The 12,465-nt window shown below is 37.5% G+C and overlaps 1 protein-coding gene across 1 annotated transcript; it reads right to left on the bottom strand.

Annotated features, from left to right (window-relative positions):
* Nucleotides 1-2,170: 2,170 nt before the first annotated feature.
* On the bottom strand, nucleotides 2,171-12,226 carry LOC122750238 (60S ribosomal protein L6-like). Its single transcript, XM_043996914.1, has 3 exons — nucleotides 12,008-12,226; nucleotides 3,935-4,009; nucleotides 2,171-2,947 (listed from the first exon to the last, which is right to left on the bottom strand). Exons 1-3 carry the CDS (start codon nucleotides 12,224-12,226, stop codon nucleotides 2,171-2,173), a joined length of 1,071 nt encoding a protein of 356 aa, XP_043852849.1.
* Nucleotides 12,227-12,465: the final 239 nt, after the last annotated feature.

Below are 12,465 nucleotides of genomic sequence, written 5' to 3'. Positions count from 1 at the left end.
TTTACAGATGAGAAAACCAAGACTCAGAGTTACACAGCTAATAATAAGTAGAAGAGTTAATAACTAAATCCAAATCTAATATGACTAAGTTTATAATAAAAGTAAATCACATTTATACAACACATTTATAAAATTACTTTTCTTATAATAATCCTTTGGAATAAGTAGTACAATTCTTATTATTCCCATTTTACAGATAAGAAAACTGAAGCTCAAATTAGCAAAGAGATTTGCTCAAGATTACAGTTAGAAAATAGCAGATCCTGGCCCTGAACTCAGATCACCTAACTCAAAACCCAGTGCTCATTCCCCTACACCAAAAAGGCAATCATCAATAGACAAAAAAATCAAAGCAAAATAATAGCTTTACATGTGCATTAAATAAATTATTTATATCTATATAATTGTTGAAAAAATTTGTATTGTGACATGAATTTAAAGGCAAATCATTGTTCATAAGAGACAGTATGAGAGGAAAGGATTATGTCATTCTGTTCCAGAAACAAGGTAATCTATTTTATAGACATACAACTGGAAAAGTGACATGAATTAGAATGGTTGTTATACTGCACCCAATCTTAGCGGACTACCACAGTGGTGCATGAGGCACCAATCACAAATATGTGATCCAGAAAGATGTTTTAGTAGATAAAACATGTCCCATTTAGTACACAGCTAAACAGAAGTCCCAGGACCTGCTTATTTAAGCAATTCTAAACCTGGTCTCTTTCCACTCCAACTACAAATTCTGTTTCAGATATGATGGTCCTGTGATTTAGAAGTTATATAACCTTGATATAATTTGCCTACTACATTAGGTCTAATGATGAATGTCATTTTGTGGTAAAATGAAGTTTTCCACGTTGGCTCATTTCTTCAACCTAGTTCACACAATGAAAACCTTCCTTTTAAATGTGAGGCCAATTATTGCTTTAGAATCACAGTTGTTAAGTTGAACCAGGAATACCCTTTGGAAGTTCCAATCTCTAAACTTAATAGTGTGTTCTAGTTATGGTCCTGACTCGGAAAACTAAAAAAAAAGAATTCTCAAATTAGCTTTATTTTTAGCTTTAGCTGTAGCCCTATCCTGATGACACTTGATATCCAAGACTTTCTCTGGAAACGAGCCTAGCAGATGGACAAATTACATTTAATTCAGTTCAACATCATACTCAGCTTTAACTTTATTCATAGTTTTGATGCACCCTCCAAATTAACATTCCTGTTTTTAAAGTCCTAACCTTTTGTCACAGTCTCTTGGTTATGGTTTTGGCCATAAGTAGGCAAAAGTGTTAAACATGCTTATGGCCCTTAAAATGCATTGAAAAGGTTTGGCTTGGCACCAGCATAATCTAAATTCTTATTTCTTCCATATTTGAGTCTGATCCCTCTATTTGATCTAGGTACATATGTTAAAAGTCTCTTTATGTTAGGAATCTCATTCTGACCATGTCTAAAACATTATCCCTTCCCCCTACCTGTCAATCAAACTATCTATGAAAGCTAATTTCCTTTTTTTTTGGAGAAGAGAAAGGCTAAACATTTCTTTCTGATCATTAACTTAATATACATCAAGAAAAATGAATATTTAATTATGTAAAATGGGACAAAAAGGTTATTGTATATAAAATTAGACTTCTGCTATGTGCTTTTTCTTTTGTCTTTCCTTTATATAAAACCTAATTTTTTTGGGGGGGTTAGGTGGCACAGTAGATAGAGCACCAGCCCTAGATTCAGGAGGACCTGAATTCAAATGCGGCCTCAGACACTTAACACTAACTAGCTGTGTGACTCTGAGCAAGTCACTTAACCACAATTGCCTCACCAATAAACAAACAAACAAAAAAACTTTGATTTTTTTGTTCAAATCAAATTTAACATAGAATTTCCAACACTATCTTTTTTGTGTCCCTTTCTGAACTTTTATTCTTTTCCACTTATTTAAAAATGATTCATTGATACTCCCTTCTTTTCTTCCTTCCATTTAATATCACTATCAATAGTGCACACTACTCAAGGGTGTGCTGGTAAATATTTAATGACCAGTGCTCTGGAAAAAAATGCATGTATGACACTCCTCTCTTTAATATGTATTATTAATATCTTCTCTATCAATTTCTTTTTTTTGTTGTTATTTAAAATATTTTAATAAGAGTTCTCTGCCAGGTATTTAAAACACCAGTTTGTGAGGATAGACTCCATTGGAGAGAGAGAATACAGAACGCAGGTAGCCACGGAGCTGAGGAATCTTCTTGATTTGGGGCAGTATCTGAGAGTCCACTGCTTTCTGGTCAGCCTTGCACTGCTCTGTAATCTCATATTTCTCTTTTTCTGTGTCAAAAATCTCTCCTTCTTGGTGTCTAGCTTTACGGAGCCTCTTCTTCTTGAAGTAAGCATCAGTAAGATGATTTGGAATTTTCACACCTGAAAGGTTAACCTTGGTAGAAGTGGCAATGACAAATTTCTGATGGGTTCTTCGCAGAGGAACACGGTTGATGGTCAGAGGTCCAGTTATCAGTAGTAAGCCACTAGCCAGCTGCTTCAGGAAAACCACTTGCTTGCCCCTGTGGCGGACAGTGAGCATGATCAGAACTGTGCCTGGGGTGATGCTAGATCGGAGTCTCCTCACGTGCTGGCTGAAGGGCTTTTTGCCATGACTGAGCAGCTTTCTAGGCACATCCTCGGTAGGGTAATACCTAGGCATTTTGCGGATCTTCACCACTCGGTTTCCTCCATTCTTATCCTCACCAACTGGCTTTGAGATGGTAGCAGGTACCTTCTCTTTCTTTTTCCTTCCAATCCGGGTTTTGGGTGCAGTGTACTTGCGTTTGTACATGGCCCGCCTGGAATACATGGCAGACCTTGAGTATCTGCCGATCCCTCTGGCCAGGACCGGGTTGCGGCTGCAATGCTTTCGAGGCTTTTTCACCACCTTCTCAGCAGCACTCTATCAATTTCTTAATCCCAATACAATTAAAAATCAACAAATCATGCCCTGATTTGTACCATTTGCACATTACCAGGGTGTAAATGCTCACACTGAAACATTTACCAACTGGCTCTCATTATTAGGTATGAAATGGACCCAGCACTTTGGATACTTTCTTTTAAATAGTGTAAAGAAAATATTAGCAAAACCTAAACCAAACCAGTGTGATCATATCTGAAAGCATATGAAACATCCACACTCACTTGCTGCACTCCATTGAGAATACAAAATTCTGGGAGAGCTCCTTTTTGACAAGAATAATCAGAAAACTTTGTGATTTCCTTGGCAGAAGACAGAGTTGGGAGAAAGAGGAAAGAGCTTTATAGGTTTTTTGTTTTTGAGTATACCAGTGATTTCATCAACTCAGAGAGCTTCAAATCAAGAACTTCCTCTACTAATGAAGATGGGTATTTTTTCTTCAACGGAAGCCCAACTCCTGGCCTTCTCCTGGTGGAACTGTTTCTACCAACAAAAGAAGGGGTGAAGGCGAGTCACTGGCGCCTTAAAAACCAGTCGATGCAGGTGGGGCTCGTTAGTCTTGGCAGGCAACCCGCCAGGGGAAGGAACCCTAATTTTAAACCTCCGCTGCCTTGTGGCTATACCCATATATAGGAAAGGCTTCGGGAGTTAATCCTGAGGAAAAATCAGGAGTCAGAGTCCCTTAGGCAGTTGGATGTTGAAAATCACATCCCTCTGGCAACTCTGGTGGCACTGGAACCAAACTATACTGGCTCTGCCTCTCCTTTGGATACACCAATGTCTCAGAGAGGGAAAACCTGCTGCATGGGCAACAGCTTGTTCTCCATATTGATATGCCCAGGCCAGCGCCCTGGAGAGGACACTCCAGCTACTCCTCACAGGGTAGATACAACCATGGGATGCGGCAGTTACTGGTTATAAGTCACTCAGGAGCTGAGGCTCCCGTATCGAACTGCACAGCCACACTGTGGCCTGTGACTTTTCAAGGTGCTGATCTATGGTCAGCTGCGACTGGTGGAGGCCTACTACTACAACTATAGTCTAAATAAATTTTTTAGAGATAACAAATCAGTATAACCATTTTTTTTCCTATTTAATTTGGTCATGTTAATATAGGCAGTCTATTTCCAGTAAATGTCAAGTGTCAGAGGCCGGATTTGACCTCAGGTCCTCCTGAATCCAGGGCCAGTGCTCTATCCACTGAGCTACCTAGCTGCCCCCCATTCATGCATTTTATATCAAACTACTACAAAAATTACTCATCTTTATTGTTTTGAAAATGTAAAACTGTCCCTTTAAAATAATGTTTTTCTTCATTTCACTATTGGATATTTTAATTAAATGTATCTTGAGCTAGTAAAAGGTTCTTGTATTTCACAATGTTAGAAGGATCTTTAAAAATATTTTGAAGGCATTTTAATAAGGATATATTACATGTATGTATATTTTTCCCAGTAGTGGTCCAATATGACATACAGCTAAGAATACTATCTTTCCTCTGCAGCTTTGACATTATTGACCTTGTCAGATCTTTGAAGGGTGCAAGAGTGGAACACATTTTTCAGTAGTCTAAGCTGATTATGTTCAGTGAAGTTGACATTTAAGGATCATTTCTAATCATATTTGGAGTTGATTCTCACGCTACTCTTGAAAGAACCTTTTGGGAACATTAATGCTTTTTTTTGTATTTAAGATGAAACTAGGTCTGATCCTTGAGCAAAATACTTGTCAACTTGGAAGGAAAAAAATATCCATTTGTGATGGAGAGGATTGTAAATCCAAGTCTAATTCAGACTAAAATTCAGAGAATTTTATATTTAACTTTCAGGAACATTTATCTACCATAATATATCTTCTTATAAAGACAGAGAAAGTGACATTCTAAATACTATTTTCCTATGTTTATTCTAATTACAATTGGGATTAGGTATAATCTTGATAAAGTATTGAAAAAATTTTCTATCAAATAATTGATATATGCCAACTTTGATATTAACTAAAATAAATAAAATAGATATTATTATATATTTCTCAATTTTTAAAAACTCCAATGAATCACAAAGACACCAAAGTCCTTTGACTCTTGCTTCTAAATATAGTGATCAACATCCTCTTCTTGTCATTTGTAGAATCATGGACTCACAAAGCCTGACCTAGAAGTGAACTCAGAGTCCAACTCATATACACACCTTAACAAAGATCTGCCCTATAGTAAATCTGACATGTGGCCATTCAGTCTTTGCTTTAAAGGCTTTCAAAAAGGAGCAACCATTACCTTCTAAAGCTGTTTTTTCCATTGGATAGCACTTACAAGAGAATTTACCATTACTTGTTCTAGTTCATGACCTTTAATATTTTTAAAATATTTTTCTTATTATTTTTTTAGTTCATAATCCATCATCTTACAGGTCTGCATTACTGAAAAAAGCCCCCTTGCTAGGATGTATGCTTCCAACCCCTGTTCTGTTAGGAAGTTGTTCCTTATAGTTAGCATTTATATGACACTTTAAAATTTATAAAACACTGTACATGTTATCTAATTTCCCCACAGCAACCCAGTGAGGAAGGTGCTATTATCATCCATTTGACAAGTGAATAAATGGAGACTGAGAGGGATTAAGCCAGGTCACACAACTGGTAAATAACTAAAGTGAGATTTGAACAACTCTTTCCCTGACTCTTAAGTCTAGCACTCCATTCACTGCACCACCTATTTGCCTCTAAAGGAAGTCTAAATTGGTCTCTTTGCAATTTCTAATCCTTAATCCTAACTCATTCCTTTGAAGCCAACCAAAATAAATCTATTCACTTATTCTACATGACACCTTATGCAAAGACATGAATACCGCTATCTTGAAAGAAGTAGGCATTGATTCTTGCCCATGCTCAAGCAGATTATAGCTTGATTTCCCTCTACCTTCCCCCAATAGCCTGGTGAATATTCTTTGTCAATAATACTTCATCATTCAATCCTGAGCTCCCTGGGATGTTCATTAAATAACATGACTTTAGTTATCACCTATATAGTTATTATTGGTGAACTCTACATTTATTGCTCTATATTTAACAAATACACATTTTTAATTCCATCAAAATATAATGAAGTTGGGGGCAGCTAGGTGGCACAGTGGATAGAGCACTGGCCCTGGAGTCAGGAGTACCTGAGTTCAAATCTGGTCTCAGACACTTAACACTTACTAGCTGTGTGACCCTTGGCAAGTCACTTAAACCCAATTGCCTCACTAAAAAAAATAAAATAAAATAATGAAGGGGAAGGGACAGGGAAGAACAATACACTAAAATTCCGCATGAATTGTTGTCTACACTAGGATGTTCCTTCATTATTTAAAATGAAAGATAGGAAAACTAATCCTTCACTATAGTTAAGTGAACATTTTTTTAAATAAAAAACTAGGGGAGAGGGTAGGCAGCTAGGTGGTGCAGTGTATAAAGTACTAGTCCTGGATTCAGAAGAACCTGAGTTCAAATCTGGCCTCAGGCACATGACATTTACTAGCTGTGTGACCCTAGGCAAGTCACTTAACCCTCATTACCCTGCCAAAAAAAACAAAAAAAACAAACCTATCAGATCTTTCTGCTTGTTTTAAATTCAGATACATCAAATGTCAAATACATTTTAAAGAATAAAACTAGTTATAGAATCCCATTTGTACATGTGATCCTCATTTTTCCAATTTAGTTTTGGCAAATAAGGAAATTAAGTGAAGGGATCTGCACTGGTTGAATTTCAAAGTGATCAGAAAGATCCAAAGGTCACCTGAGGGTCCTTGGGTCTTTACTTCTCTAGTAAAAATACCTTGCTGTTATCCATGTATATGCTGTAAAATTAACCTTTGCTGAAGTGGCCGACTGAAGAGTTCACGATGTAAGAAGGCTCATACAAGTACTCTGTCTTTGTTATGTAGCAAATGGATCCATAGAAGGAGATCAGCAAAATCCCTGAGGTTGAGAAATAATACAATAACAATGTGTGACTCTTTTCTTTAAAGAAAAGATACAAATGAAATTTATGATTTGAGTGTTGGTACATGGAAGAGTAAGACATAGGTGGGGATTTCTCCTTAGATTAACTTTTCCAGCAGAACATTGAGCATATATCACCAAAAATAAACAGGAGTGACGATGAGCATAAGAGGTTACAAGTTTAAAATAGCCCCAAGTATTGCCATTCCCCTCCTTCCTTATCCTCAGGTATATTTTCTCCTGGTTATATTTTATTTTCATAAAGACTTTTTATGTTTGCCAGGTGGGGTTGCATTAGTTTGGAGTCCTTGATACCAAAGAGCCTGAAGCTCCTGGATGTCTTGATTTTAGGCGCCTATAGGGTTAAATATGATTGAGTGTCTGTACAAAGTTCAACACAAATATGGTGAACTACTGAAAGTGGAGAGCTATCAGGTTTCCTAAGGAAGGATTAATAAGCCCAGGCCAAAAATCGAAAAGCTTAAAAGTTCTCTTGACAATCAATATTATCAATAAGCCTATAAGTGGTCACTGCACCTCTAGCCTGGACATGTTTGGGAGACCCAGTCTCAATGGTTGTATATGTAAATACATATGTATATATACATATTTGTATGTATGCATGATGTATGTATTCAAAAGAAGAAATAATCATGAGTTGGAGTTATTGATATGCTCTTTTTTTTTTTTTTTTGCAGGGCAATTGGGGTTAAGTGACTTGCCCAGGGTCACACAGCTAGTAAGTGTTAAGTGTCTGAGGCCGGATTTGAACTCAGGTCCTCCTGAATCCAGGGCCAGTGCTCTATCCACTACGCCATCTAGCTGCCCCTATTGATATGCTCTTAAATGTCCCCTTACAGAAATAGTAGCAATATCCATCATTTAAAAAAATATTTTTTTTTCTCTTTCAGCTATCTCAAAAAGGAATCATTCAGTACCCTCCAAACTATATTGTGCCCAGCACAGACTTTTTCTGCATATCTTTGGTCTGATGCAGTTGTTCTCAATTTTCTTTAGTGACATTTGCCCTTTCTTATGCAGTAATAGAGACTAGAATTGTTAAAATCCAAATGTGGTCTCATTGTAATTGAGAGAGAAAATAGTTTGTTATAGATATGTTTTTAGATATTTTCTTGTCTGTTGCCTTTATACAGTTTCTTGCTTACAAACTTTTAGCACAGTCTAGTTGAAATGGTTCTTAAGTCTGGCTTTCTATAAACTCCCTTACATCTTGCCATTTTCTGAAGTGATACTGCTCATTAGCTTTAATCTTCCTGATCCATAAGATTTTATAGCCAAATACAGATTCTAAAAGGGTGTTATTGTTGATGATCACATATCTTCCTTTGTCAAAGAGATAAAGTGTTTGACAGCTAAGGTTGTTTCTCGACTCTTATGGACACTTTGCTGTGGTGATTGCTTTTTACTTTTGATCTACTCCTGCAAGAAATAGTGATACTATATATATTTTGATGTTTGTTCTTTTATGCATTTCTATTATTTTGCACACATGGCTTCTTTTAATTAGTAATATTGGAGCTCTTTTAATTTGATGCCCTATCCTCTCATTTTGATTCTGTTTCCTAATTTGGTATTGATTTTGATCTTTGCACTAACATGTATATTGTCTAATATATAGGTAAATGAAGCAGAAACAATGTCCATATCAGTAACCTGCCCTTTATTGCCTATTAAAATAGTCAATTTCTTTTTTTAAAATAGTATAACATACTCAACATGTCCAGTGCCTCCTGATTTACTTCTTGAGCCATATCCTTACTAAGTCAACTTTCTGTTCATTATATTCTGTAGCAGACTACATGTGTACAATAACAAAACTGGCTGAAAGATAAAAATAAAATTCCTGTTTCTTCAGTGTTGATTCTAAAAGAGTATTTGGATTGGTATGGGATAATTCAGCCTTAAAATATCCACTCCAATAAAGTTGTCTCCCATGCATATTTTAAGGTCATACAAAATCCCTTGATGCAATAGAGACAACTCTTTTCCAGGATAAGAAGAAAAAGGTGATGCCATCTTGGACTTCAGGAGATGGAAACTTGTGTCAGGAATAGCACGAAAGACAGTTCTTTCTTTGAACCCAGATTTCATAAAGGAGAATAAGGTGTATTATATCTGGGAAGATGAACTGCACCTAGACTGGGAAGGGCTTTTAAAGTTTAAAGAGGAATTTGCATTTTATTCTAGAGACAATGGGAAGTTTCTTTCTTTTTTTTTTTTTAGTGAGGCAATTGGGGTTAAGTGACTTGCCCAGGGTCACACAGCTAGTAAGTGTTAAGCGTCTGAGGCTGGATCTGAACCCAGGTACTCCTGACTCCAGGGCCGGTGCTCTATCCACTGCGCCACCTAGCTGCCCCTAATGGGAAGTTTCTTGATCAGGATCATAACATGACCAAACCTGTGCTTTAGAAATATCAATGTGGGGGCAGCTAGGTGGCACAGTGGATAAAGCACTGGCCTTGGATTCAGGAGGACCTTAGTTCAAATCCAGCCTCAGACACTTGACACTTAACTGGCTGGGCAAGTCACTTAACCCTCATTGCCCTGTAAAAAAAAAACAAAAACAAAAACAAACAAAAAAAAAAACAAAAAAAGAAAGAAAGAAAGAAAGAAAGAAAGAAAGAAAGAAAGAAAGAAAGAAAGAAAGAAAGAAAGAAAGAAAGAAAGAAAAAAAGAAAAAAAGAAAAAAAGAAAAATCAATGTGGCTACGGAATGAAGGATAGATTAGAGAAGGGAGAGGCTTGAAGCAGAGAGACCAATTAGGATGGTATAGTAAAGTAAAAGATGATGTGGTCCTAAAATGGAATGATGTTTTTGTGTGTGGAGAGAAGGGGATAGATGCAAGTGGATATAGCACAGAACCTGGAGTCCGGAAGACCTGAGATCAAATCTAGTGATACATATTTGCTGTGTGACCATGATAAGTCATTAAACATCTCCTTGCCTCAATTTCTTCATTTTTAAATTGGGGGTAATAATAGCCCTTACCTTGAAGTGTTGTTGTAAGAATCAAATGAGATAAAAATTATAAATCATTTAGCTTAGTGCCTGGCACATAGTTAGTGCTGTGTAAATGGTAGCTATCTGTAGAGTCGGAGAAGATGTTTGATACAATGTGTACTTTTGAAGGAAGTATCTTTATTAAAGAGATCATGAATTTACCATTCTAGTATCTCAATAATAGTTTGCTTACATGGCTGAATCTACCTGAATTTGCTGGATATATTTGTATTACTCCTTGAAATGTTTAGATAAGTTTTTGAGTTTTTGTTGTTGTTTGTTTGTTTTTGGTGGAAATATCCTCTTTGCAAAATTTATATGAACAATTTTGCAATCCAAAAGAAAGGATTTTTTTTTACTCTGTCTAAAAAGGAGAATAACAAAAAAGCAAAGAAACAGATGGAAATGAGGATAAAGGGAGAACATCTGTTGTAGCTCAGGCATTAAACCAACCAAAAGAAGAAGAAGAAGAGTTACAGAATAAACATGACACATAGTGACTCTTTTCATTGTCACCAAACTTCCTTTTTGCCCCTATTTATATCCAATTATCATTTCAGGATCAGAATATGCCTTTTTCCTTTCCTTCCATCCCTCTGTCTTGGTATGCAAAATGAATTGGAATTATCATTAACACAACATTCCTAAATTTTTTTTTAATATTCCATTTTAATTTATTTTGTTAAAGATTTCCCAAATTGTATTTTAATGTGGTTCAGGTAAATTTGACTCCTCAGGCCTAAAGCACCAAGAGCATGTGACTTACCCAGGTCACCAAGTCAATGTCAGACATACCACCCTTCCCTTACAATATGAATGAATACTATGAAGCATGTTTAGGCATCAACTGAAGCCCTAAAACAATCAACAAGCAAGTGTTAAGAATAAGTGTTCAAGCTGTCCAGGACTTCATCACAGACCTCTCTAAGTCTGTTTAGATTTAGTTTTCTCACAGGGATCTTTCTGGGAAAAGCAACTGTGCCTCAAAAACACTGGCCAATATTGTTATTACAATGAAAAAACATCAACCTGCCCAAGTCCTACCTTGTTCTGTCCTAGAGGGAGGCTTGAGGGGTCAGAATGGAGTTCCCCTCATTTCTGACTCTTGTGTTCCAGTCTCTCTGCACTCCAGGTACAGTGACCTAGGCAAGATCAATAGAGCCTTGGCTGGCATCAGCCACCTCCCCCTAACCCCCACCAGGCAGTGGGAGGGTAGTTCCAGGGTCATCCAGAAGTGAACAGAGGTTTCTTCAGGTTGCCCCCCCCCTTCCCGCCCAAGCTCCCATTCTGTTCCCTCTCTACTGACTAGAAAACCATTTAATTTGATCCTATTAAGGGCAGAGTGAGGTGGGAGGTGGAGGCCTGTACCCTAGTTAGCAAGACTTGGGGTGAGAGTGTTGGAAATTGAGTATTTACAAATAATCCGACTTTCACCAAAGTGTGGATGAAGGCTTTTTATTGCATTCTCGGGAGAATGGCACCCCTGCTTGTGCTCAGAGGAGTGCTTTTTAACAAAGCCATGGACAAGCTTATATCCCTTAAGGTCCCTCCCCTCCTTCCTCCAATTGGATGAGAGGTTCACAGTCTTCCCGGAAAGTCTACCTATGTAATCCCTTGGTATGTTCTTCCCCCATTACATATTCCTTCATACATTACATGTTCAGAAAATGGCTGTCAAATCCTTCCCAGAGGCTAAGTTAATATTCATGAATTCATTAATACTTATTAAGCAGGTGCAGAAAGAAGTTGGGTTTACTAACGTTCACTTACCTTACCCCACCCAACCAGCACCAACCAGATTCAGCCAGGCTTTTGTTTTTCTATTTCAGGACATTTTAGAAATGTTTGAGGAAGGGCCAGATCAGAGGTTGCTTTGTTGTCTCTCTGAAATAACTCCTCACAAGACGAACATGGATCTGGAGCTGGGAGGGCCCTCAGAAGCCATATACTGCCACACATTACTTCTCCACAACTGCCCATTTTACAGATGAGTAAATTGAGTCACTGGGTAGTCAAGTCCCTGGGGACTCCAACGGGCCTCGGGTTTCTCTCTGAAAAATGAGGGAGTTGACCTAAATGAACTCTAGGATCCCAAAACTTGGGTCCAAGGCCCCCTTTCTTGGAGGGTGCAGTAGTTCTCTTCAGCCCAGTCAGGGTGCCCACAGCCCAACCTCTGCCAAAGGCAGGTGAAAGAATTCCCCTAGCAGCTTCTGCCAAACAGGTGGAGCCAAGACTCTTCTTTTCTTTGACCATACCCCCCAAGGTAGCTCTTCATTCACTCTTTCTGAGCAGTCTCTGAAACTTCCCAGGCCCCTGGAGATGGGAATATGTTCAATTTAATCCATATGATATAGCAAAGAATTATTGTTAGCCTTTCTATCTGCCTCTAATTCCTTAGGAACACAGAATTTTATAATTTGAAGGGAATTTAGACATCAATTGTTCTTATTTAATCATTTTTAAAGGTGAAAGGATTGGGGGCAGCTAGGTGA

The sequence above is a fragment of the Dromiciops gliroides genome, chromosome 1 (assembly GCF_019393635.1).
Source record: "Dromiciops gliroides isolate mDroGli1 chromosome 1, mDroGli1.pri, whole genome shotgun sequence".
Lineage (NCBI taxonomy): Eukaryota > Metazoa > Chordata > Mammalia > Microbiotheria > Microbiotheriidae > Dromiciops > Dromiciops gliroides.
Note: the sequence above shows the minus strand (reverse complement) of the source record. Positions and strands in the feature narration are given on the sequence as shown.